Source organism: Megalobrama amblycephala, linkage group LG23 (assembly GCF_018812025.1).
Source record: "Megalobrama amblycephala isolate DHTTF-2021 linkage group LG23, ASM1881202v1, whole genome shotgun sequence".
In the NCBI taxonomy this organism is placed as follows: domain Eukaryota; kingdom Metazoa; phylum Chordata; class Actinopteri; order Cypriniformes; family Xenocyprididae; genus Megalobrama; species Megalobrama amblycephala.
In genome coordinates this window covers 10121655-10149230 of record NC_063066.1, presented here as the reverse complement: position 1 = coordinate 10149230, position 27576 = coordinate 10121655, and the positions used below count along the sequence as shown (strand labels likewise).

Below are 27576 nucleotides of genomic sequence, written 5' to 3'. Positions count from 1 at the left end.
GATACAAGGTTACGAATCCGGTTGAAAATCATAAAGTCTTTGTAATGGATGATCTATATTAGACTTCCAAGGTAAATCCCAGTGCTTACAAAAACAATAGTCTTTCCTCGGCTATGTGTTATCCGTGTTTGCCCATGCATTTTGCTGTTTGCATGTCCGTGTGATCCGGTTGCTAAGCTTGTGAGTTGCCCGACCACACTGCAGCAGAGGTGTGCACGTTTAATTAAAGGCCACCGTACAATCAGCCATCATGCTTCAGAAACGAAAGCCTTGTTCACTGTGAAAAATTATTTCGGTCCGACGTTTGTTGGAGGTTTTCATTCCGTTATACTGAATAGTGCATGTTCTACTTAATTAATATGCATAATTAATTATCTGGCAGGAGATATTAGCGTATAGCTCATGCAGATACATGATTAATATCCATCTGTTCTCCAGGTCATTAATCAGTTCTCAATAAGCTGCTGAGCTTTCCTTCTCTGCCCTGCTCTACAAGCACTTCCACTCATAAAACCTGGAGCAAAGCCCAGAATATCACTGTAAATATAGGTGTTGCTGACGGATTGTGTGACTTGTCTCTTTCCAGAATACAGTCGTTTTGAGTCCAAGATCCACGACTTGAGGGAGCAAATGATGAACAGCAGCATGAGCTCTGGCTCCGGCTCTCTCCGCACCAGTGAGAAACGCTCCCTCTACGTCAGGTATCTTCTTCATCCTCAGATTCCTTCATTCAGTTGTACTGATATTTGATATATAACATTTATAAAAGTGCTTTTCAATCGAACAAACAGCCATAGAAGCCAATTAGATTCAAAACGTTTGGTGTAAAATTCTAGTTAAAATAATCAAGGCATGTTTGAACTTGAGTATTAGCTGTCTTGCATTAAATTTCAATAATTCACTATTTATTTCTAAAAAGTGTTCAATTATACATCTTTGTCATCAACACATGCATTTTGTTTGCAGTGAGACTTAAAGCAGTAACAAGAACTGAAATAATTTTTGTAGTACAAAGATATCTCATAATATTATTGGTAACCATCAGATATATTTGCTAAAACCTTATTGTACGTATTCCACACTCAGTCAGTTAAAATGAAGAGAAGTGCTTGCTTTGAGGCACACTGTATTATTTTATAAAGAAGTTTAGAGTCCATGGGACTGTAACCAGAGTCCCTGGACATGGCAGTAAGAGGGAAAATTAATTGAAGAGCAATGAAAGATTGTGCAAATGGTAGAAAGGGAACAAAGAGAATCTACAAAACAGATCCAAACTGAACATCTAGCTCAAGGTGCAACAGTTTTGAGGCCAACCACCTGTCACTCTCTGAATGAAAATGGTCTCCATGGTAGAAAACGCAAGATGACTCTTGTTTTGGTGTCTGTTATGCTGCCTCTGGCAATGGGTACCTTGAATCTTTGAATGGCACTATAAAATCAGAGATCTATCAAGTCATTGTGGAGCAGAACGTTTAGCCCTGTGTTAGAGATCTGTACTTCAGTCGCAGGTCATTAAGCCAGAACAGACCACAGTAAACACTCAAGAATGGATGAAAAGTAAACATTCTGAGGTGGCCTTCTATAGCCGCCTTTCCACTGTAGTTGACAAGTGATGACCGATGGACCAATGGAGAGTTAAACGGGCTGCGTGGAGTCCCGACCATGTGTGGATGTGGAATTTTAAGATCCGATTTGAGCTTTGAATGTGTTAAAAAAAAATTAACTTAAGCAATTGCACCGTATGCGACACAAAGACTGCAGTGCACATTACTAGAGACGCAAAAAGAAATATTGCGGTCAAACACAAGATAAAACACAACCTGGCTCAGAGGATGCATCTCTGCGAGTATCGCCAGATTTACGAAGCAGCGAGAACGAGCTTCTCTCCCAATATTGCCACGTATGATCATGATGAAAGTTCATTTCCGAATGTTGTGTGCAGTGGAAAGGCAGCTTATGATTCTGGGTCTGAATGCACTTGAACATCTGAGGAAAGTACTGAAACTAATTGTTGGGAGAAGTCAAACCTGAGAGAACCTGAGCAATTTGAAATTTGGTTTGGGCCAAACCATTGAGAAATTATTAAAAAAAAAAAAAAAAAAAAAAAGTTCAAAACCAAATTCAAATAATATGAAATAAAGAATTGGGATTACAAAATAATTCATGGCAATTTCAATTTAAAAGAAATTGAATTGTTTTTTATGAAAATTAAGTGAAATGGCACTAATATTTTTTGATGTGTAATTGCGTCATGGTCAGATTTATAGCAAGATCTTATTTAAAATTAGGTGATGTTTTGATAGTTTTAAAAGAAATGGGTGACAGTCCAGTTATGTGCATATTAAATATATAACATGCCCAATGAATGTGTGGCCTACTTCTGATGGTAGCTTGCAACTAAAGTGTGCTAAACGCAATGTTCAGCTACTGTGAGTTCATGAGTCAGCTGACCACACGTGTTGATGGTAAGCGTGAGATCTCAAAGTATTTTAACATTCCTGTGAATGCAGTGCAGTGATGAGATAAATGTGTGTCAAATGGTATAGCCATGTCAGTCAGCACTGATCCCACCCCGCACTGCTTTATCTTAAAACACAGTCCTGATGTTGTCCTCGATTTAGCTGTTCAGCAAACTAAGTGTGTGTGTGTCTCAGTGGGCTTATAATTAGTGTTTCCTTGGAGAGCGGTATGTAGAGAAACAGGAAGGCCTGCTCCACTGGTTTTTCTCCTTTCATTTGGATTTACCTGTCTGACAAGGTAAAGACATTCAGCTTTGAACACAATGCCTGACTGTTTCTGTACTCAACATGATCAGCCATCTGGTTTCCCTCTCATGATGATAATGGGGTCCTCTATCACTATTGTGGCCTTGAGTGCTTAAACACAGGTTTATCCAGAGGGACTGACTGTGAAGGGCATAGCAAGCAACAGTATGAAAAATCGGGGAATATTATAAATATTGGCTAATAATTATTAATTATGTGACATACCATTTGCCCAACAGACTTACCTGATTTGGAGAAAGGCAGACATTGGTTTAAAAAAAAAAAAAAGAAGTGCCATTGTAGGTGGCTGCTTTCCACTTGCGTGTAAAAGTTGAATCTTAAAGTTGTTTTAAACGTTCAATTTGTACCATAACTAATAAACATTCTATGGTTCAAAATTTTGAAGTTTTTTTTTTTTTTTTGAAACTAGTACTTTTATGTAGCAAGGGCTACATTTATCAAAAGAAACTTAAAATGTTACAGAATATTTCTATTTCAAATAAATGCTGTTCTTTTGTACTTTCTATGCATCAAAGAATCCTGAAAAAATTTATCACAATTTCAACAAAAATATGAAGCAGCACAACTGTTTTCAACGTTGATAATAAGAAATGTTTCAAATCTGCATATTAGAATGATTTCTTAAGGATCATGTGACACTGAAGACTGGAGTAATGACATCACAGGAATAAATTAAAACAGATTAAAACAGAAGACATTAATTTAAATTGTATTAAAATGTCACGGTAATATTTTACTGTATCTGAACAAATAAATGCAAACTTGTGCTGACTTTTTTTTAAATCTTCCACATATTTAATCATTAAAATATTAACAGTTATGTCTTTGGTTAGAAGTGTACTGTAAGTTGCTCTCGATAAGGAAGCATCTATTAAACAAATTTAAACAACAAAAATAAGGTGCAGATGTCCTATGATGTACTGCTGTGCTGTACACCCACCCTTTACTCAAACACAACAGATGTTTTACAATGAAACCTGAACATCCACTCATCTAGCACACTGTTGATGTATGAATTGTTTCATTTGATTTTCCCAGGGCACTTTTTGACTATGACAGGACCAGGGACAGTTGCCTCCCTAGCCAGGGTCTGAGTTTTTCCTATGGGGACATCCTGCATGTCATCAATGCCTCCGATGATGAGTGGTGGCAGGCACGGCTGGTTACACCCCATGGGGAGAGTGAGCAAATTGGGGTCATACCAAGCAAGAAAAGGTACAGTACTGCCAACAAGCCAAGATAAAATTACAACATTTCCCCTGTAGTAATGGAGTGTGTTCACTGCCAGTCACACATTTTTATTTTTTGATCCACAGGGTGGAAAAGAAAGAGCGTGCACGGTTAAAAACAGTCAAGTTCCACGCAAGGACGGGCATGATTGAGTCTAACAGGGTGAGTGAATCGTCGTCCTCCTCCTGTAAAGGACTCATGGGAGCTGCCCCACTTCCCCTGAGTGTGGGAACTGGTGGCTTCTCACAGTATCCTGGAGGCTCCTGTTACTGAGCATCTCATTTCTCACAGTGACACAAACAAAAGTGTACAATTACAAACATGCTCTGTGCCATCATAATCAGCTGTGATGGTTAGATCAATGCTCCTCAATCCTGGTCGTGAAGGCCTCCCAACACTTTACATTTCTGATGTTTCCCTCACCACACACCTGATTCTACCGTTCTGCTCACTAGTAGAATACTCCATGCCCTGGATTGGCTGTGGGGGACCCTCCAGACTCAGGATTGAGAAAAACTTTTATGTTTAGATGCCCACTCTTTTCACTGTAAACTAAAGGGATAGTTCACCCAAAAATGACAATTGTCATTTATTTACCTTCATGTTGTCCAAACCTGTATGATTTTCTTTCTTTCATGGAACACAAAAGGAGATATTTGGCAGAATGAACGACATACGGGTGAGTAAATGACCAAATTTTAATTTTTGGGTGAACTGACCTTTTAAGGGTGAAGTGTGTAATGGACTGGTCAGGATGCTCAAACAAACAGCAATGTTTTGAACGTGCACAATGTGCAAAATGGCATATTTGTACACTACCATTCAAAAGTTTGGGGTCGATAAGATAAAGACAGTAAAGACATTTATAATGTTACAAAATATTTCTATTTCAAATAAATGCTGTTCTTTTGAATTTTTAGTTCATCAAAGAATCTTGAAAAAATGTATCACCGTTTCCACAAAAATATTAAGCAGCACAACTGTTTTCAGCATTGATAATAATACGAAATGTTTCCTGAAATATTACAAAAACGTTTCCTGAAATTATCAAATTGGCATATTAGAATGATTTTTGATGGATCATGTGACACTAAATATTAGATTAATGGCTGCTAAAAGGACTTTGCCATCACAGGTATAGACTACATATTAAAATATATTCCAATAGAAAACGTTTCTTTTTAAATTATGCTAATATTTTATAATATTGCTGTTTTTACTGTATTTTTAATCAAATAAATGCAGCCTTGGTGAGCATACTTGGCTTTTCTCAAAAACATACAAAAATCTTTCCGACCCCAAATATTTGAATGGTAGTGTAGTTGACTCTGCACATTTAAACTGTGAGACAAAAACGTGTTTTTACAAAAGTATTTTAAAATTACACACTTCACCTACTTTTTTTTTAAATTTTTTTTTTACCATTGACACCCATGATTTTCTGCTGCAATTAATGATGCACCGATCATGATATTTAATGGCCGATTCCCATTCTGAATTTTTTACAACCAAATTGACAGATTCAGATTTCTTTAAGAAAATTTGTTTTTTAATTTGCTCTATAACAGGCAAACTGGCCTTAAAATATCTGTAGCCTTTTGAAATTAGAGGAAAACACTGCATTTTAATCACGATCCAAACAAAGATGCTACACCATGTACCATAAATATGTTTTTATTTGAATTTGATTTGTAAAATTTCAAGATTTAAAGCAAAAACAGAATGGTCTGACTTAAGATTTCTGAAATTATGCTACAAAAGACATAAAACAAAAACAGCAGACGGACTGAATGAAAAGGCAAATTCACTCTCTGACAGTAGGTGGCGCTTATGTAACAGCAGGGGTTTCTTTGGGTACTGCTGTACACAAAGCACTGCTGCGCTTATAAACACTACTTTATATAGGGGTAGTGGAAAGGAAAGTACCTTCGAAAGACAGTCAGTTCCCTTCAGAGATATATTCATATAAACCCCCACCCCCAATTAAATTTTTTTTTTTTTTCGTCCAATATTTCGGGCATTACGAACAGTGAGCTTGCTGTGCCTGGTACAGTATTTGCTGTGCTGGCATATCTGCGTTCTCTTCTTTGCGTCGGTCTTCAGCGCATCCCATCTTTGGCCTGTGTTAACATCCCCTTTACAGACTTCGTAATATTTCCACACAAATGACATTTTGGGAAATGATTGCAATGCGGTTTGTGAACAATAGAGATCGGCCAAAATAAAAATAAAAAACGTCCGGTTCCGCTTTTATGGCCGGTCGACCGGTGCATCTCTATCAGCAATTTATGCAGTCAAGAAGATTTTCACATCTTTTTTTTATTGTTCAATTGCATATTCCCTTTATTACATTCAGAGTTAAAACTTTATTAAAATAAACTTTTTTTTCTGAATGTAGCTTTACATCTGAGCTACGTTTACATTCATTATCCCCAGTTACGTTGTTTGTGCAACCACACGTCATCTTTGGTTTTATTTTTGCATGTGTGTTGTGAATTACATTGAAACCCATTCTGTTTTTTGTGTTTGTTTCATTCCTCATCCCCATTCCCCACCATGGGCTCATCTCCACGCAGCCAGTCAAAGTGAAGCGCAAAAAAAGCTTCAACCTGTCGCGCAAGTTCCCGTTTTACAAGAGCAAGGAGAATATAGTGCAGGAGTTGGTGGAGACCGAACGTGAGTATGAGCGGGTGACTAGGGCTCTGATGCTGTCCTTCATGCTTCATCCTGTCACTGTCACTCACCCTGGAGACGGCTTCTGATTGGCTCTTGACCTTTCTGTGAGGAAAAAAAGAGCCAATCGGGGCCTCTCTGGCCTATGTCTTGCTCTGAGGGGGACCTCAGTACTTCTCACAGGTGTGAGGCTGCACTAACACTCAAATGCTGTGCTCAAACGTCTATCTGTGTCAGACTAGTTTAGAACTGTTTCCGTCAGCATTTGGACTTTAAATTTTGTGACTGATGTTACATGGAAATCCCCTGTACTAAAATTGCAAACGGACAACCCAGATCTTTCAGCGCACAGCAAGGTGATGTTAGTATTCCTTCATCCCTTGAGAGTGCAACACCTCTCTTCTACTAGCCTCTCACTAACCTCTTTCTTCTTCCTTTCTGCTCTCTCTCTTTGTTCTTGCTTTCACCTGTCGGGACGCTCAGGACTTCCCAGGGTTAAGCGATGACTTTTATGGATCAAAGAGTTTGAGTAAGTGTGTGGTTCCTTTTGTCAAGCAGCTGTTCCCTGAGCTAACTGAACCGGCTGTGCCACACACCACACACACATTTTATTCTTTCTTTCTGTTCCTCCCTCTCTTTCTCACTCAGTCTCCTCTCTGATTAAGAATCATCTGCCACTTTTTGAACTCATTTTAGTGATGAATTTACAAGCGAAACAGGATGTTTAGCCACTAAAAATGTAGGACTTGATTATATCCGTCGAGTATTGATTAGAAGGTGAAAAGTGGGTGTAACATATCATTATGGAGTAGGGCTGTAACGATATGCGATATGAAACCGAAATCGCGATACGCAGGTCCACGAACCTGTATCGCGATGTGAGAAGGCAGAATCGCGACACACCCCTTCCAACTCCCAGAGTTATCCTTCCTGTCCAGATCCAATGCTACCACATTTTTAAATTACTATAAGTATTAGGGGTGTAACGATTTATCGTAGATGGTGTGTCTTAATCAGCTCTCTAGTTCAGTAAGTGTTTCGGGCACACATTGAATCTTGCAAGGTTTAAACGTTTCTCATGTCAGTCTCTTGCATGGTCGCGTGAGAAAAGTCGTGGCTTTCTTTCACCGCAGTGCACAGCAACAGCTGTGCTCACAGAAAAGCAAAAGACGCTTGCGATGCTTTGCTTTAAGAAGTTCTGTGGGCCCGTTCACATATTGCGTCTTTTCCGCGTGCAAGTCAGTTATTATTTTCAAATGTAGCTGCGCGGCAGGCGCGCTCATAATTGGATCAACGCGGTCGCGACGCGCATGCAATTCCCAACTTCTCAGAATGCCGCAAGCGCACCGCAGGTCGTGTGACAAGAATCAACCGATCAGCTATGGCCTTTCCGTAACAAAACATCAAAAGCTCAGCCGAACAGCTGATCATAGCTGTACATGGTGGTTTTTATATCTTATCTCCATCAATATATCTCGTAGTAAAACTAATGCAAGGGCTAGAAATCATTTATCCTTTGCAGAAACATCCTGATCCTCTTGGAGAGCTCAGTTCATGGTTGCATAGCAACGACCGACGCCACAGGAGCACAAGCGCTTTGGAAAGAAGGAGAAGCGGTGCAGCCGCGCCTTCCACGCGCTTTTAGACGCGATATGTGAACGGCCCCTATTCATAATTCTAAGTTCATGTTAAATTTAACATTTTTTTTCAGTGACAGACAGCCCTATTCAACTGTTAATTTGAATACAGAAGGTTTTTATTAAAATTTTATATTTATTTATTTTATTGAAATGTGATCTTGTATGTACAACAAGGAAAATTATTTGTTGTTAATTAATTATTAGTTTTTTTAATAAATCTTGTTTGAATTTCAGTTTCATTTTGTTCAAAATATCGTGATACGTATCGTATCGTGAACTCCGTATCGAGATACGTATCGTATCGTGACCTGAGCGTATCGTTACACCCCTATTATGGAGCCAGACCTAATGTGAGTTTGATGACTCCATGCTTTAGTAGGTATTTTCTATCGGTCAACATTATCTAATGATCTGTATGGCTTAAGTGATATCAGTGGAAAAAGAAACTTTTGAAATTACGTTTTAAAAGATTACAAAGAGGTAACGAACATTGACAAATCTCACACAATAAGGAATGTGCATTAATGAAGTAAATTCAAGTAAGATAAATTTTGATTTCATATAGGCTTTAAACGCATAAATATTCTTAAATCAAAGATCTGTTTGCCATATGACACACTAAATATAAAGTGAATCTATGGCAGACCTCTTCAGGACCCATAGTGTCTTCAGAACCAGCTCATATTGGGCAGGATCCCAGCACTATCATGTTGTCACTGTATCTAAGGGATGTTTGTTATTTGATTCCTGTAAGGAACCCAATGCTAGCTTGTTTACTTTGGCATGAGGAGCAGTATCACTGTCTGATGAACTGAACATTGGCAAGGTCATAGGAAACGCTCAGCACAGAATCTAAGATCACTGGGGTCGTAGGAAAAGGAAATACTTAATTTCCAATTGCTGCCTCATCCTACCATTTCCCTTCTAAGGAAACGGCAGCCATTTAAGTGCCCAAAAGTTCTCTGTGTTTGTTTTCCTCTCTTCGCTCAGCCTTTTCTATTCTTGGCATGATGGCAGGGGAGGGTATATAGTTTCATCCAAAGCTGTGCTGGATATAGTATTAATCTTACATATGGGTGAAAGTGTGCGTTGTGACGTTTCTAAACGTACCTCATCTTATATCCACAGAGTGCTTGACATCCAACACCAGTGACAGCGAAAGCAGTTCCAGTAAGTGGCTCTAAACATCCTTTAACTTATGCTTTTCATTACTTACTGCATTAAATCTGTCCCAATATAGTCTGCCAAGGTGCATTTGATCAGCGTCAAGCCATTAACCTTTTAGTGCTTGAACAAAAAACTGATTCATAGATATACTCGTGTCACCTACACGTTCATTCCAGTGGTAATTCAAGTGGATTGTTTTTGTATTAAATGATGATAAATGGAACCATGTTTCATGTGGATAATTTTGCCATTTCTCATTATGCAGAGGGTCAGGAAGACACAATTCTATCATATGAGCCAGTGATTCGACAGGAGAGTAAGTATTCGTAAACATAAACGACATTCTGCACTTTTTAAGTCCATTTATAATATTTGAAATGGTTCTAATTTAGTTTTACATGACCTTTTCCCAGTCTCACTCTGACCCTTAATCCTAGTTTACACTACCCACATGACAACACACCAAATTCCAAGAGTTATGTTTTTCTGGATTAGTCACTGCTTTACATGCACAGTTATAATCTTGTTTTTGTGTGGTCACGGCACGCTATAGTGTCCATTTCTCTGTACAAAAGATGGACTGATTTTTTTTTTTTTACTTCATTTAAAAAAAAGACAAATTATTTCAGAAAAATTTAAATTGATGTACATGTAAATATACTAAGGGTTTTTGTTGTGGCTGTAACGAGAAGTCTGTGTGCCGTAGTTTAAACTGTCTTTCATTAGGGTGGGTCAAGCAGTAGGTGATGGGTGATATGCAAATGTGTACGTCATCTGTTAATGTGATCGATTTCTGACTCGTGTTTGCAGTTTAGTTTTCACAAATTATCTAGATGGACTGTGGAAGAAAGCTTATATGTACATAGAACACTTGTATTTAAAAATAGAAGGGAAAATCCTGCTTTCCATGATGTTGTCCATAAAGCCAAGAAATAATTCTCCAGGCTGGAAATTTTTGACCAACATTGATTTGGCTTTCCTTTCAGTCCATTACACAAGGCCTGTGATTATCCTGGGTCCAATGAAGGACAGAGTAAACGATGACTTGATCTCGGAGTTTCCTCACAAGTTTGGATCCTGCGTTCCACGTGAGTGTAATAAAAAAAAAGGCCATACTGGCTACATGCAAAACAACTTTATCATGAAATGTTTTGGCAATACTTGTAAAATGCATGATTCCTCAGATACAACTCGTCCTCGGCGAGAGAATGAGATGGACGGGCAGGACTACCACTTTGTGGCTTCAAGGGAGCAAATGGAGAAGGATATTCAGGACAACAAATTTATCGAGGCCGGCCAGTTCAATGAGAATCTGTATGGGACCAGCATCCTGTCTGTTCGGGCAGTGGCTGAAAGGGTCAGTGACTCCCTAGTGTAAACATGCCAGAGGATCTAAACTCCTGTTTAATCCTAAAATATTTTCCCTGTGGCAATTATTGTGTGCAGTGAAAGTGTGACACAGGATGTGACAAAGGGTTTCTTTAATCTTCTTGTAGGGGAAACACTGTATCCTGGATGTGTCTGGGAATGCCATAAAGCGACTGCAGCAAGCACAGCTCTATCCAATCGCCATTTTCATCAAGCCAAAATCTGTGGAGGCCCTAATGTAAGTGTAAGATTTTGTAAAGTATATGTATATGCTACCATTCAAAAGTTAAGGATAAGTAAGGAAATGTTTTTTTTTAAAGGGGGCCTATTAGGCAAAATTCATTTTGAACACTGATGTGTGTCTGCAGTGTGTGTGTAAACAACCAGCCTATAATGGTAAAAATCCACTTGCTCCTTTTTTATAATTCCCATAAATCAGAAGCACTGAGGACATTATAGTTCAATTTTATTTTTGTTTCCAATTACATTTACCTCAAGAAAGCCATTCAGGGGCTGTTTACACAAAAAGTTTTCCATTTTTGGTTGAAAACGATGTTATGCGATGGACGAACACAAAGGAAAAACGTTTCCACTTTTAGTACATCGTTGTCAAGTAAACATACCTCAATGTTCTCAAAATCCAATCTCTTTAGTTTGCTAGAAAAAAATAACTCCAGAGAGCAGCATTTTGTGATGTCTTATTTATTTCATGCATGTTTGAAAGCAAATTATTACAGCCACTGTTTAAGTGTTTATATTTCACCACCAAATGGGAGTAGAAACATATAATAAAAAGTTGATATAAAAACTGCCTTGTGTGATATTTAAATTTGTGTTAAATTTTAGTGTTTGTACAAAAAATATATTTTCGGTCTTTGGACAAGTGTATCCTGAATTTTCAGTTTTGGCCCACAATTTTCATTTTAGTGCATTCCCTATTTTCCCCTCTTTTTTTTTTTTTTTTTTTTTTTTTATAACTTTCCATTCATCAAAGAATCCTAAAAAGCAGCCCAACTGTTTTCAACATTGATGATAATAATAAGAAATGTTTCTTGAGCAGCAAATCAGCATATTAGAATGATTTCTGAAGGATCATGTGACTGAAGACTGGAGTAATGATGCTGAAAATTCAGCTTTGCCATTACAGGAATAAATGACATTTTAAAACATGTTTAAATAGGAAGTTATTTTAAATTGTGATAATATTTCACAATGTTTTTACTGTATTTTTGATTAAGTAGATACACCCTTGGAGAACATAAGACTTTAAAAAAAAACATTAAAAATTAATACTGACTGCAAACTTTTGAATGGTAGTTTATCATTATTTTGTCTTATTGTATACAGTATATCATAACTATCATTTTCATCATTCTGAACTGCAGTATGTGCTTGTGCATTTGGAAATAAGTAATGCATATCTTTGTGTTTAACAGGGAAATGAATAAGAGGCAGACATATGAGCAAGCCAATAAAGTCTTTGATAAGGCAATGAAGCTTGAACAAGAGTTTGGAGAGTATTTCACAGGTATTTTTTTTTTTCTCCCCACCACCACCATCATGTGATTTCTCTTAACTGTATTCAGAAGAAAATCTTTTAGTCCAGCCGCTCTGTTACTGTTTAACAAGAGTTATGTGTACAGTAGTATGATTATTGCTCTCTCTCTCTCTCTCTCTCTCTCTCTACAGCCATAGTCCAGGGTGACTCACTAGATGAGATCTATAATAAAATCAAGCTGATCATAGAGGAGCAGTCAGGCCCTTACATCTGGATCCCATCCGCAGAGAAGCTCTGAGCTCGCCGACTCCACGGAGCCCCCCGCCTGACCCCTACGCCCACTTCCACCCGACACCTTTCCTTCCCTTTCACTGATATGTTTCATATCAAGTTTTAGTGTCATCATTATGTTACCCTCAAATGAAAAACGTCTTATCACCATTACTGTGACTGTGCACACCCCTGCATGAGTTTCTCAGCAATTCCATTCAAGATTGGAAATGCCATTCCTAAAGAAATTTTTTGTCATGTAAAACAAAAAAGGGAAACCTGAGCGAATCCTTTCATGCGTTTCGGACGGACTCGATGATGATGATGATGATGATGAGAATGTCTTACCGAAGCGACAACGGGGAGCCGGGGAGTCGGAGATGGAGACACGAGCGGAAACCTTGTATATGTTCATTCGGTTTCATTGAAAAAGACTGTGCGAATGCTGTGCGAGGTTTTCTACGAGGACTAGATGCAGATCAAGCCTGCTGATGGTACCGTCACTGCTCCTGTTTATAAGCGGAGAAACTTCAAAACTGATGGTGATCTTCAGTACTCACAAACCAGCTCGCATTATTCGATCGGCTGCCTGGCCGTTCGTATGGCGACACGGTCGGAGACAGAACAAAATGGAAAACGGGGTTCGAGTCTATACATTTATATTACAGACATCACACGGAAAATAAAAATCAGACGGAGAGATTTTATTACATACTACGAAATGATACGGTACACATTTTACACTTCACTAGAATTGTCTACTTGGAGGGCTGTTAGATTTCATTTACTTGTCTTTGGGTTTTTGTGTTCTTTCTTTCTTGTGGTTTTAGCTGCTCTGTATTAAAGATGGGGGTAGAGAGGTGTAACTGGGCTCTCTGCAGAGCACCAAACTGCCTTACGATGAATAAACGCTTCTGTAAAATTCCTGTCAATCGTTGGGGGGAATGACACTATTCAACCTATCAGTGCTTAGCGGGAGACTCGATTCTAGTGCTATTTGTGAGTTTCCCATCATCTTATTGGAGGCCTAACTTGTGAGTGCAATAGACTTAAGTGTCTTACCTCTGTGAAATCCTTTTTTGCGAATCTTTTGTTTGTCTTAAGCAAAATCCAATTTTGGCCACCATTGGAGTTGTTGAAAAGCAGACAGCCCATTTGCACTTCCTCTGCCTACCATGACTATATTCTCTTCAGACTGAACGGTAACAAGGTACTGTCCTGTTAGCTGCCCTGGATCGCAGCCTTAAAACGGGTAGAATCAAGACAATAATTGTATTGGATGTCCTTCTTGATATTAAAGCGTTAGTGGAGCCTGAAATTGACCGTTTTCCCCAGAACTCGACGATGGTTTGATTAAATCTGTTCTTTGCTATGACAGCTTTTAAACCATTTTTTTTCTTCTTTATTTCCGGGCTGATGTTTACTCCACTGTGTTGAGCCTTGTGCTGGGGCGAGCTTGGCGAGCTCAGGAATCTGATGGATAACTTTTTTTTTTTTTTTTTTTTTTTTTAAGGCGACAAAAGGGCCGCCGCAATCATGTTGTGATCGAGTAGAACTCAAAGGGATGATTTCCTCTCCTCTAACTGAATACCCAGACATGCTGATATATTATACTTGTGTATTCTAAATATTTAGTCCTTTTTTATTTGAAATACTTTGTAAGCACTATGTCTGTGGTTGCCCTCGGGTTCAGCCGGAGAGAGCGGGATCGGGATGAAACGGGATGGTGCTCAAGGATACAGAAGTGCAGTACTTCCTTCGATCTCTTTGCTCCCTCAAGAAGGCAATTCTTTCTTTCTGTATTGAGAAGTCTGGATCCCGCGGAAAGCGAGGGATGTTCCTGGGCCCACCCTCACCCCCTGCCCCGCAGGCATTTTCTAAACAGGTGTGCTCACCTGCCAAGCGTCTCTGCGAAATCAGCTGTCATACCTGTGTCAAAACCAGAGTTCAGGGAATAATCGAAGGGAACAGAGCCATTTATAAACTGCTTACAGACTGTTTTAATGGGTATGATAGCTGTAAAGTGTAAATATCCCCCCTCACTTGTGCTTCATGCATGTGTGATTACAACTGGGACAAACATGTTTTATAAATCACAAATGTCAGGTAAGTAAACTTTGAATTTATTCTGAGATTAATTTCCATACAAATGTGCCGTAACGTTGGTATTTCTCGATAGAAAAAAATATCTACAGCTGCCTATCAGAACATTTTTTTTTTTTTTTTAGTGAGTCGGGAACCAGCTTCCCTACAATACGGCCTGTCTACTTGTGATATCTTGTGGAACTTGTCTGAGTGTATAGATGAAAAACAAATGTAAAAATATATATAAAAAGACATGCAGACAGCAACCCGTAGAGTGATATTAAAGTATACCAGGAGCATAAATTACTCATTTAGCATAGATCTGGTCCTCCAAGGTGACTAGCGGGAAAGCAGCTGACCGTTCGCACCATTGATGCTGGTCAGCCGTGTTGGCGAAGCCCAAAGAATTTGAATTCATTGTACTATATTGCTAATGAAGTGGATTGAATCAGAGCAGCTCTGGCGTACTAATGAGGTCTCTGCTCCGGCAGGCGTGAGCGTGAAACGGGGAGGGAAGGAAGGGGTCTGGTTTGTCTTTTTGAGTGATTATGAGTTTTTGATGTGACGGCACACCTGTGCAGTAAGTGCTTGCAAATATGAACCCTTTGATTGTATAGTAGTGTCCTCCCCATGATTACAGGTGGTTCAACCTATCAGGACACAAGGAAAACCGCTCTTTTATATCCTGGTCAGGAGGGAACACAGTCCTACCAATTATTCATTTTTGTTTTCTTTTCTTTTTTCTTTTCTTTTTTGGACTGGACAAGAGTTTATTTGTTTGGAAATAAACTATGTGACTCTGTTACGATTTCAATGCATGCATTTTTTATTTGTTTTGTATCGCAATGCAGATGTTTTGACTTGAACTAGTCAACCAAGGACAACTCAAACAGATAACCGGATGACAGGTAATAAAATAATACTGCCAAAAAATTATATTTCAGATTAAATGAATACAAGAAATTCTATTTTTTGAAATCCGAACTGTATGAACAAACCCTTGGATGCGTTGTACATCTCTTAGCTTGCTCAGAAATTCACACTACATATTAAACACGTGCCGTTAGACCTGAGATCTCCATCTGCGACTGAACCTGCCATCGTTCATTCCTCAATAATGAGATTCTTCTTTGCTTTATCCAGCCTGTCCAACACCTCACTGTACAGGCCCGCCATCTGGGGAGTCACATTTCATGTATTTTATTCACACCTTGCTGCGTTTTCTTTTACCAAACAACATGAGCGAAATGGTTTTAATGAATATTATCTTGTGAATTCCTGGAACTCGGATGCTGAATTAATTATTGCCAAATGACACATTTAAACTGTAATAGCTGAACTAAACCTCCCTATTGTATGCTGCTTTAACTACCTACCTACATAGCTGTAACTACCCCTGCTGCTCTAATTAAACCTCCAACTGAGGTGACAAAAAACCCCAGCTTGCACACCTGACTTGAGGCAAGAAGAAAATGAAAATGACATCCGTTGCCTTGGGTCGAGTGCTCAAACAGCTGTAGGGAGGCAACATTCGCCTCCTGCTGCGTTACCTGAGTCTGATAGCTGTCCTGCAGGGAGCCCAGGTGCCGCAGGAAGCTCATTCCCAGCCCGCACCACCTCTCGGCCTCGGGGTACTGGGCCAGACTGTACAGCAGGATTCCCGTATTCCACGCTCGGGTCAGCAGCCACAGGATCTCCAGCTCTGGAAAGTCCTCGGGCTGTGTGAGAAGATAAGACATCCGTTTGTGACAGTTCAGATGGAGGAATCGGATACTTAAGTTTAACCATTATAATAATAGCTTCAATTTTATTTCGAGTGTGTCGTGAAGGTCACAAATTTAGAAGTGCACCCTGATGCTTAGGCAATTTTTCTGGAACGCTAGTCCAAGATAAAGGATACAGGCGAGATTTTCAAATTAGCATCCAAATTGGCAGGAAGAGGCTGGTGAATGGAGCATCTGCTAACTGAGGCATAACTAAAAGCCCATTGACAGAAACAGGAGATTCTTTCAAAGATGGGGATAATTGCGGGGCGAATGTGACGGCTGCTGAGTCAACGTAACCAACTCACTGCGGAGGCTATGATGGAAAGAGCTTGCTCATAGTAGCTCCACACTTCCTCCAACACGCAGGGCTGAACCTCGGACACACCGCTTGGCAGGGTCAGCTGAATCAGGCTGTGTAAACAGTTACTGTGACACACACACACATATGTGTAAGGTGTCTGTCAAATGAGGAACAATTTGATGTCTTTTGTTCTCTATCAGTGTGGTAACATCATTGTGTAAGTATCAAACGCTCAGCTAGTCTGACCTGCAGCGTGTGAGGTCGGCCTGTGGTTGTTTTCTGTGTAGAGACAGGGCGATCCTCAGTGCCTTCTTACACAGAATGGGGAAATGGGCTGGTGGTTCCATCGCCAGGACTGTAGACACAAAGTACAGGACCGTCAGAGCTTATATTATCCTTTTGTACTCTACCGTTCCAAAGTTTGGGGTTGGTATAACTTATGCTCACTAAGGCTGCACTTATTTGATCAAAAATACAGTAAAACAGTAATATTGTGAAATGCTTTTACAATTTAAAAGAACTGTTTTCTATTAGAATATATTTTAAGATGTAGTTTATTCCTGTGATGCAAAGCTGAATTTTCTCCAGATTACTCCAGTCTTCAGTGTCACATGATCCTTTAAAAATCATTCTAATATGCTGATTTGGTGCTCGAGAAAGATACTGTATTTGTATTATTATCAATGTAAAACAGCATTTATTTGAAATAGCAATCTTTTGTATCATAATAAAAGTTTGATCAATTTAATGTATCCTTGCTGAATACAAGTATTAATTTCTTAAAAAAAAACAAAAAAAAACTTACTGACCCCAAACTTTTGAAAGGTTTTGAATTTCAGGTTATGGTTCAAGAAGCTGACCTGCGATCATTTCTAACAGCTTGGTCTCAATGTGATCCAGCTCCAAAATTGATTCAAGGACAGATTCAAGCTTGGCATCATTTAATTTGGCCCGGGCTTCAAACTCGTAGAGCAGCAATAATGTGTCTGTTTTGTCTTTAGGGGAAGTGCCTAAATGAGGAAAGAAAGTACCAAAATTCTTACGATCCTTGTTATTCAGGAAAAACGGGAATAACTTAATTCTGCATTTATAAAAGAATAAAAATAGTAAATGTGACACCTGATGCTTTGATGGTCGTCCAGATCTCTTTACAGAGCTGGATGTGCTCCAGAGTCTGGGTCAGCAGCTCGGTCTGAAAGCACAGCAGATATTATACACTGCGCCCTCTGCTGGTTAGTCGTGGTAATAATCAGAACATATAGAGAAGTGGTTTTTTTTTTTTTTCAACCCTTCTAAGTCTCCCATATTCGCTCTTCTGCTTGAAATGATAGCAAAAGTGCTTGTTTTCATTAACAAAATCTAGGGCTGTCAATATATTAATAATAGTGTTATTTTTGTCAATTTTTTGTTTTGTAATAATATTTTTATGTACATATTAAATATTATATAAAAATAATATTGTAATTTTGCAGCCCCCTAGAACAGTCATTCTCCCACTAGGCCTCAACACACTTCTTAAAATATTAAAATCAGCTAGAGCAACTAAAAATCAAGATATTACTTATTTTAATCCAACAACTCAACAACTGTTTTTATTTTCTTTGAAGAATCAGATAAAACCTTGATATACAAGGTAGCCTAATTTCAAAAGAGTGATTTCTAGACGTGGAAAAATCATGTAAATTAATAGATTTGGTAAAAAACATATATTAAGTAGAACTGCGAGTAAAAAAAATATATATATATATATATATATATATATATATATATATATATATATATATATATACAGTCAAACCAAAATTTCTTCAGACACCTTGAACATTTCATTCATTAATACAGTTTATTCACTACAGTTTAAAAAAATTGTAATAAAATATGACGAACTGTGTCTGAAAAAATGTATCTTAATTATGTCAGATAACATTTAAGCAAAACATGGACAGGTCAAAGTGTCAGAATTTTTTTTTGGTTACCAAATTTTTATCAGTTTTACTGGTAGTCCACTGTAAGAAGAATTTTTGGGTATAATATGTCACAGTTTACTTTATTTTGCTATCCTCACTCACATAAATTAACTATAGTGTCCTGCACCCACTAGTAAAAATATAAAATATAAATATAAAAAATGTCTGAATAATTTTTGGTTTGGTTTGACAGTATATATATAATATATATATATATACTGTCAAACCAAACCAAAAATTATTCAGACATTTTTTATATTTATATTTTATATTTTTACTTATCCTGTATGTGATGAACAACTGGAAAAGTCACTGGTTAAAAAGAGTGGGAACCTTGAAGAATATTCAGCTCTTAAATTTTCTGGAATCCTAACATTTTCCATCATGTCCTTAAAAAGCAAGCAAAATGCCTCTCACCTACTGGTTAATGTTTAGTCAGGTGAAAATGATGAACTGCTAAAAATGAATGTGTGATCCACCTGTTGCTCAGTGTGATCAGAGCTCCTGCAGATCTCCAGAGAGGCAGCAGCAGCCATCAGCAGACACGTCTTCTGCCCCATCAACACAGCTCGGTCTGGGACACACAGCTGTGACAGCTGCTCAGACAGACAGCACATCAGACGTCACACTTTAACTACACCCAACTAAAGCTGCAGTGTCAGCATGTGGATTCATCTTAAGATGATTAGAAACTAGCCTACAGCTTCTAAGAGAAACTGTACTTGAACTTACCTGGAAGGAGAGAAGAAAGAAATCCCTCATCCTCATAGGACTGTGCTCACACTGCAGAGCTGAGTTCCACGCTGAGAGACAACACATACACAACCAATCAGACAGAACCACCAGATAGTCAAATGTGTCTCAACAGTTGGAGGTTTAATAAGCACCGATTCTCCTGAACCAGTTGGCCTCTTCTGCTCCCTGGCCTCCTTGATTACGGCTGATTTGGGATACTTTCTGAAGAGCTGTAAATGGAATATGCATAAATCAATGCAGAGAAAAATAACAGACTGTAATGAAAGATTATGGTTAAACGTACCTGTCCTTAGGTATGACAAGAGGGTATCCAAATTGGCATTCCTGTTTTAATAACAGATAAGAGTGTGACGTACAGAGACGCAGCTTTGCTGAATGTCAGAATTCTGCACCACTGATCTACTAACCTGTTTTCCTCACTGGTGTTTTCCATTGTTGAAAGAACAAGTCGAACTAAACACCTAAGGAAGAAAGATAAAGAAATGATGTTTCTGTAGCAGAGATACTTGATAGCTGTGCTCACTGATATAAAGCTCACAGTGAATGTGTGACTGACCTCAAGGCAGTGAGGATTTGAGCAACATCTTGTGAGTGTTCACACAGACTCTCTAGGGCTTTGATGGCTGTTTCCTGCTGCTCATGCTGTGGTGAAAAATCATTGATGAAGTACATCCGAGGTACCAGCAATTATGTGGCATATTAACCTCCCCAAATTCACAGTTACTGCTGTCTTGAACCATTATTGTGGAGGAATATAAAGGATCAATAGCAAGAGAAAAGTCTCATCTGGTATAATATAATCAACCTCAAGGGCGATCTGCACTGCCAGGCTGAGGAGGTTTGCTGCAGCGTTCTCGGTCACTAGCAGTCTGTCCTCACTGGTGACTGGAGTCTGAGCCAGAGCGCCAATCTCTTTCAGAGCCACAGCAGCTTATTCACACACATTACAGACAGACATTCACATCAAAAGATCTGTTTTTAAAAATCATTTTATAGTGATTTCTGGGTCTGACTTCCATTTATATATTTAATTTCATTTCATTGATTTCTATTTGAATATATTATTTTCAGCACCATTACTCCAGTTTTCAGTGTCACATGATCCTTCAGAAATCATTCTAACATGCTGATTTGATGCTCAAGAAACACTTATTATTATTATCAATGTTGAAAGCAGTTGTGCTGCTTAATATTTTTTGAAACCATGATACATTTTTTTCAGGATTCTTTGATGAATAGAAAATTCAAAAGAACAGCATTTGTTTAAAATAGAAATTTATAACATAATATATGTCTTTACCACCTTTTAAAAAAAAAGTTAAAAAAGTTTGGCCCCAAACTTTTGAATTGTAGTGAATGTAAGGTATCATATGTGCATGATTATTTGAACCCTGGCTATTTTACATTGAGACATTTCATTTTTATCATCTCCATTACCTTTCTCAGCATTGCTCATCAGGACAGCGATTTTGTAGATGTTGAACTGTGTGAAAATGTTGTTTGGATCAATCCTTGCTGCCTCTTCTACAGCCTCTTTGGCCTTCAACAAGATTTGAATAACGTGCCAATTTTACAACAAACATGTATGTACTGAACACAAACTTTTGTGCATGTAATGAGATGTCCTTCATTATTTTGCCAACTACCTTGTCAAGTTGTTGCAGCTGCAGGAAACAGGAGGATCGGTTTCTTTGCAGTTTAGCGAGGTTGGGATCCAACTCACCTGCTTTGTAGAAACTCAGTGAGTAGTTATACCACTGCAGAGCTTCAGAATAGTTCTTGGCCTATAGAAGACAACAAACATGACAGCTGTTTAACAAAACTCACAACTACTTGATTCACGGTGGAACCATAATGTATCCATAACTTCCGATCCATTAGCCTCTAACTACAAGAACAGAAAACGCAGTAAATGGTAAAACTATTTGTGCTGTGAACTAGCATATAATAAATTAAAATAATGTGATAACAAATACTAGTTTGTGATAGAAAGCAGCATAGCAGACTGTTTTTGTACAGGTAAAATAACTGCAAGTGAATAACTCTGGAAGCCTTGCACATTCAAGTTCTTATGCTCTTACATTAAAAATAAGGTGGATATAAAGAAAAAACACACCCCACATAAAAACACACATTTTCTTTACTGATTGCAGGGGAAATCTTTTTACACACTCTACCAAAAAAGCTTGGATTCAGTAAGATTTCTTTAAAAAAGACATCATGGTTTCCATAAAAATATTAAGCAGCAAAACTGTTTTCATTATTGATAATAATAAGAAATGCAGCCTTGGTAAGCGTTAAAGATTTTCAACAACATTTTAAAAATCTTACTGACCCTGAACTTTTTAATGTTAGTATATGGTAAAATGCTTTAAATGGAGATAATAGTACTCTGATTAGTAGTTATTCAAAAGTATTTATTCTTTTTTTTTTTTAATAGACGGTTTCAAAATCCAATTGTAATGAAGCAAAGTAAATAAACAACTATGCACAGGGACAGGGGAGGTGTACATATTAAACATGTAAACTTACTTCAAAGTTTTTGAAAGCTCTATCCCACAGCAGAATGTGGAGAGATGATTGAGTCTGTGGTGTTAGCTGTTTTCCAGTGTAATGTCCTAGAAAACAGTAAGTAAACACACAATTCAGTACGAATTGTTTAAAGGGGACCTATAATGCATCTTTTACAAGATGTAATATAAGTCTCTGGTGTCACCAGAATGTGTCTGTGAAGTTTCAGCTCAAAATACCCCACAGATCATTTATTATAGCTTGCCAAATTTGTCCCTATTTGGGTTAGAGCAAAAATACAGTTTCTGTGTGTGTCCCTTTAAATGCAAATGAGCTTTAACAGCTCACGCTTCAGTTGCTCAACAACAACAAAGCTGGAGAATCTCACGCAGCCAAAATGACGATTGTCAGTAACGGTGTTCAGCCTTACATTGTTCAAACCGGAGTCGGACACTGATGGAGAGACTGATGGACGTTTCTGAACGGTTAGTGGATAAAATTATGTAGTTGTTGGGGAGTTCAACGAATCGACTAGCATGTGCCGTCATGTTAATCTTTTGTGCAAATCCAGCATTAAATTGACCCTCGTTTGTGAAGCAGTCTGGCATAAAATGACGGAATGGCAACAACACTCTACTACAGCAAGTCTTCCTCTTCTCTAAAGCAGCCCAACATGGCCTCACCCCCTTTGTTGTGTGTTCTCGGGGGCGGGGTTTATGTAAATTTTATGGTTAGTGATGTCACTAACCCGGGAAGAAGCTTGTTGTAGTTCCTAACAGCTGTTTGTTGTAGTCCTTAAACAACGAATTCTTTAAAAGAAAATATCTCCCTTTGCATTGAACTTTGAGTGTTGTAACTTTGCAGATGTTGTTTATGCTCAAACAGCAACATTACACACTAACTAAAGTTAAAAAAGTGAAATCATAATCAACCACCCCTTTAATATAACAACATGAAACACATTCTTGGTGACAAACAAACAAAATAATGAGTTTTGAGAACCATTGATAGCATCCTCAATCTTCTGCTTGGCCAGCAGCTCTTTGTCCCGCTGCAGAAGCAGCTCTATCTGCATGAGCAGAGCAGAGCCCAGTTCAGGAGACGACTCAAAGTGCTGACAAACCCTCTTCAGGAAGTCAAAGGCCAGAGCCTCCCTGAAACAACAACATGTTCAAGTAATGCCTGGCCTCTGAAGTGCAGATTTCAAGCAGATGATTTTTTGGTTGCCTGTTTAGAAAGATGAGAGGTCATACCTGTTCTCGTCCACGAGCAGTTTAACTGTGCTCAAGCACACTTCCAGTGGAACCTCACAGTCCAGTAACTCTGACAGCCCTGACAGGACGTGGGAAAGGAAGGGAAACTTTTGTGGGGTGGAAAAAAAACAATCCACAAACTGATTTTTGTAGAATAACTGGGCTCACCAGATTTTACTGCATCATCTGGGCTACGGCTTTTCACTAAGATACGGATCTTTAGGTAGAGGCCTGACAACTGCATATGCTCCTGAAAAGAAAATGAATAGGCCAAATGTAAAAACAGCCGAATCTGGTCTACTTTGACGAGATCTGGTTGCACTAGGAATGCTTTACCTTATTAGCCAAGCTCACAGCATGAATAGCTTTCTCCAGGTACTTTTGACAGTCCCACTCCAAATAAACTGTTGCAAGAAGTCTTAAGACTTTGGCCTGAAGGAATGAGAAATAAGATTGCAACGCATTCAATTAAAACAAAAAAGACCACATTGAAAATCTGGGATTCAAATTTCAATATAAATATTAAAATAAACAGACAGTTGTAGAATTTGGACTAAGTAGAGTTTGTGAATAAGTTAGTAAATTTAATTGACATTTTTTACTTAATTTATTATGCTGTTGATATCGTTTGTAATAAGAAAAAATATCACATTTTTCTAAATGCAACATTTTCATTACTGGTCTCCGATTTTTTGTACTTTCTTACTTGCATCTCTGATCCTGGCGAGTATTTCACATTCATCTTGCCTATATCATAACTTTGGCTGAAATGCAGAATAAGTCTATGTTAAGTGGAAAGAAATCTTACAAAACATGGAAAAATGTCTTAATAGTGTCAATACTTTTACACCACTTCAATTACATTAATACTAATTATATTGTAGTATTACAAAAGTTTGGGGTCAGTAAGATATTTATGAAAGGAATTAACACTTTTATTCAGCAAGGATGCATTAAATTGATCACGTGACAGTACAGATATTTATATTGAACAAAATGTTTCTATTTCAAATAAATGCTGTTCTTTAGCACTTTCCATTGATCAAAAAAGTATGTTTCCATAAAAATATTATGCAATACAACCATTTTTAACATTGATAATAACAATAAATGCTTTTTGAGCATCAAATCAGCATATTAGTTAGTAAAATTCAGGCTTGTCATCACAGGAGTTATTTTAAATTGTAATATCATTTTACAATATTACTTTTTTCTGTATTTTTATACTGTTTATACTACATTTCTTTCCAAAATATTAAAAAAATCAAACCAATCCCAAACTTTTGAACAGTAATGAATTAAAGAGATTCTTACCTGAGCCAAAATGTGCTCTCTTCACGCTTTCCCTGACTGCAAGTGTCGACCCCAAAGTTGTAACAGATGAGAGAGAGATAGCCAGTCTAAAAAAGATTTCACAAAAAGTGTGTTTTTATTTCCTGTTTATAGTCAGCATTTTCAAAATCTCTCTAAAATCAGAATAAACCAATAACACCACTAAACATGCTGTGAAACAACAGTTTGACCACCTCTTTGGGGACACGGAGAAGCATTTCTTTACATCGCTGTATGCATGACACTGCCTCCTGATGTTGCTCTTGAGAAACTGCCTATACAGAATACACACAATATAACTTAAATTTGTGAAAAAAAGGTAAACATATTTGTGTAACTTTAAAAAAAAAAGAAGAAGAAGCCCTAAACTCTCTCAAAGAATAAATATACGCATAAATGTGCACATTTGATCCTGAAGTTTAGGCTTCATAGTCACTGCACATGCTAAGCAATCACTGCTCACAGATTCAGCTTGGTAAGACAAAACCCGCAGCAAGTCTTTCTCTATGTCTCCCTTTGGTGTGTTTATATCTTCTGCACAGTCTCCATGGGAAGTTAGTCTGCTGTAAAGAGTCTCCAGGCTCTGTGAAAGTAACATATTCTTTGTTTCTTGTTCTTAGAGTCACTAGAAATTATTCATATTACGGTATTTTCAATGCTCCAATATTGAATGACTATATCTTTTTCATTTTTGGCATACATGCAATATCTATTTCTTTGCATTCATACATACATTGACAGCCATGCTCAAAAACACATCAGCAAGTTTGGGTTGTTTACAATCAAGCCATGTTCTCCCTGTTTTGCTGGCCATCTGATGAACAGAGATTTCAGTTTTAGTAAAATATGGCAGGAACATGCACAAGGGATGGAAATGAACAAATCTACAGTGCCTTAAAGGATGAGTTCATTTTCAAGTAAAAATTTCCTGGTAATTTACTCACCCCCATGTCATCCAAGATGTCCATGTCCTTCTTTCTTCAGTCGAAAAGAAATTAAGGTTTTTGAGGAAAACATTTCAGGATTATTCTCCTTATAGTGGACTTCAATGGACTCCAAACAGTTGAAGGTGAAAATTACAGTTTCAGTGCAGCTTCAAAGGGCTTAAAATGATACCAGACGAGGAATAAGGGTCTTATCTAGCAAAACGATCGGTCATTTTCGAAAAAAAATTCAATATATATGCTTTATATAAACAAATGTTCGCCTTCCAAGTGGTTCTGCCAAAACCGCACTTTTGTATTCTTCAAAAAGCTTACGCTGTATGTCCTACGCCTTCCCTATTCTACTTACGGAACGAACGCAGCGCCAGTTCCATTTTTTTCGTAAGTAGAATAGGGAAGGCGTAGGACATACAGTGTAAGCTTTTTGAAGAATATGAAAGTGCGGTTTTGGCAGAACCACTTGGAAGGCGAACATTTGTTTATATAAAGCATATACATTTAATTTTTTTTCGAAAATGACCGATCGTTTCGCTAGATAAGACCCTTATTCCTCGTCTGGTATCATTTTAAGCCCTTTGAAGCTGCACTGAAACTGTAATTTTCACCTTCAACCATTTGGAGTCCATTGAAGTCCACTATAAGGAGAATAATCCTGAAATGTTTTTCTCAAAAACCTTAATTTCTTCTCATCTTGGATGACATGGGGGTGAGTAAATTATCAGGAAAATTTTATTTGAAAGTGAACTAATCCTTTAACCTGAACCCCTTCATCACCGTCTTATGCATGAATGTTAAATTAGTATGAGCTAAATAAATAAAACTGCTGAAAATAGTAAGCAAAAATCATTTCACTAACCAGTATCTGCTTGCGAACAATATTCTCTGATGGGTTTTCAGGCTCACATGAATACAGAAGTCTGCATGCCACATGACGCACTGAAATATGAGTTTGTAGTGTATCAAATAATTAATTGACATCTGTGTAAACATCTTGGGTTAAACTTTCTTTTGTTAGTATGTTAGGAAACAAAATAATATATATATATCAGTAACAGAAAACAGACAGACTGACTGATTGGCACCAAAATACATTAACAGACAGACAGAAAGAGACCTTTGGCCTTTTGCTCTTCTGTAATAGTTGAGCCAACACGTTTGGTCACAGCCCAGTTCCACAACTGTATGGCGATTTCCTCCAACTACAAAAATGAATATTTTTTTTTAAATTAAATATATAAGCATATTAACAAGATTACTATATAAGCTATTTGTTAACATAAAAATAAAAAATGTTAGTAATAGTTACAAAACAATAACACATGATCTCTAAGGGCTTCCGTAGATTTCAACTGAGCTTGGGTTTGCATACCTGTGAATCCTGAAGTTTTGCTGCTCCATCTAGAGTTAAAACTTCTTTGAAGAGCGACTCAATCACCTCATCTAAATTTGAATCGCTCTGTCTGTGGAGGAGTTTCTCAGACAGGTCTGTGAAAGACACCCAGTCAGTTTTCAAACACGAAACAACTTCACATATCACTTCTTGACAAGGTAAGCTGAACTAATTCAAATAGATGATACTAAAAATTACTAATAAGATCCATAAAAGATTAATTATTTTGTAGACCTGCATAATAGCTTGTCCCTCACGTAGCTAACTAACGTTAACGTTACCACCTATCTTCCTATTACCACAGAATACATTCTTACTTTTTACATCGACTGAAAACTGCTCCATATTACGGTCAGTTTTGTGTATTTTAATACACAAGTCGAGTAACGTTACTTAATTTAAAACTACCGAATATATTTGTGACAGAAAGTGACAGAAAAGCGCCTCTCGCGACCATCCACCGCCAAAACACGCGCGAGGACATGCAGTCTGAATGTAATACTGCTGTATGGCCACAAGGTGGTGTCTCACACACGGCTATGTATAATTCTGCTCTGCTTCAGATCTTTCATATTCAGATTTAAGCAGCTTTATTGGCGTGGTATCATTGCTACAACAATAAAGTTATTTAGTAACATC

General features: G+C 37.9%; 3 protein-coding genes across 17 annotated transcripts in view; 2 read left to right on the top strand and 1 right to left on the bottom strand.

Annotated features, from left to right (window-relative positions):
- The window catches only part of dlg3 (discs, large homolog 3 (Drosophila)), a 106262-nt gene extending 90731 nt beyond the window's left edge, over positions 1–15531 (top strand). For 8 of the 15 annotated variants that reach the window (XM_048175854.1, XM_048175860.1, XM_048175866.1 and 5 more), the window contains 12 exons: positions 587–701; positions 3825–4001; positions 4103–4178; positions 4666–4695; positions 6593–6692; positions 9458–9499; positions 9762–9812; positions 10483–10584; positions 10681–10853; positions 10993–11102; positions 12301–12392; positions 12554–15531. In XM_048175854.1, coding sequence (XP_048031811.1) covers positions 587–701; positions 3825–4001; positions 4103–4178; positions 4666–4695; positions 6593–6692; positions 9458–9499; positions 9762–9812; positions 10483–10584; positions 10681–10853; positions 10993–11102; positions 12301–12392; positions 12554–12660 — 1175 coding nt within the window. In that variant the 3' untranslated portion in view covers positions 12661–15531. Of the gene's footprint in view, positions 1–586; positions 702–3824; positions 4002–4102; positions 4179–4665; positions 4696–6592; positions 6693–7172; positions 7219–9457; positions 9500–9761; positions 9813–10482; positions 10585–10680; positions 10854–10992; positions 11103–12300; positions 12393–12553 lie in introns of all 15 variants that reach the window. The other 7 variants (XM_048175864.1, XM_048175869.1, XM_048175857.1 and 4 more) reach the window with 3 other exon arrangements.
- On the bottom strand, positions 15520–27411 carry tex11 (testis expressed 11). Its single transcript, XM_048175870.1, has 29 exons — positions 27255–27411; positions 26917–27032; positions 26662–26746; positions 26404–26483; positions 25337–25417; positions 25067–25186; positions 24798–24878; positions 24586–24671; positions 23978–24035; positions 23608–23703; positions 23440–23521; positions 23272–23350; positions 23021–23172; positions 22040–22125; positions 21154–21291; positions 20945–21047; positions 20313–20437; positions 20064–20149; positions 19915–19968; positions 19791–19831; positions 19639–19716; positions 19484–19554; positions 19231–19347; positions 17904–17976; positions 17645–17794; positions 17031–17139; positions 16789–16909; positions 16268–16435; positions 15520–15893 (listed from the first exon to the last, which is right to left on the bottom strand). The coding sequence occupies exons 1-29, from the start codon at positions 27280–27282 to the stop codon at positions 15822–15824; spliced, it is 2736 nt and encodes a 911-aa protein (XP_048031827.1). The 5' UTR covers positions 27283–27411; the 3' UTR covers positions 15520–15821.
- kdrl (kinase insert domain receptor like) overlaps positions 26958–27576 on the top strand; it is a 51791-nt gene continuing 51172 nt past the window's right edge. Inside the window, exon 1 of the mRNA XM_048175852.1 lies at positions 26958–27095. The gene's annotated coding sequence lies outside the window, so the exon portion shown is untranslated. The remainder of the gene's footprint in view (positions 27096–27576) is intronic.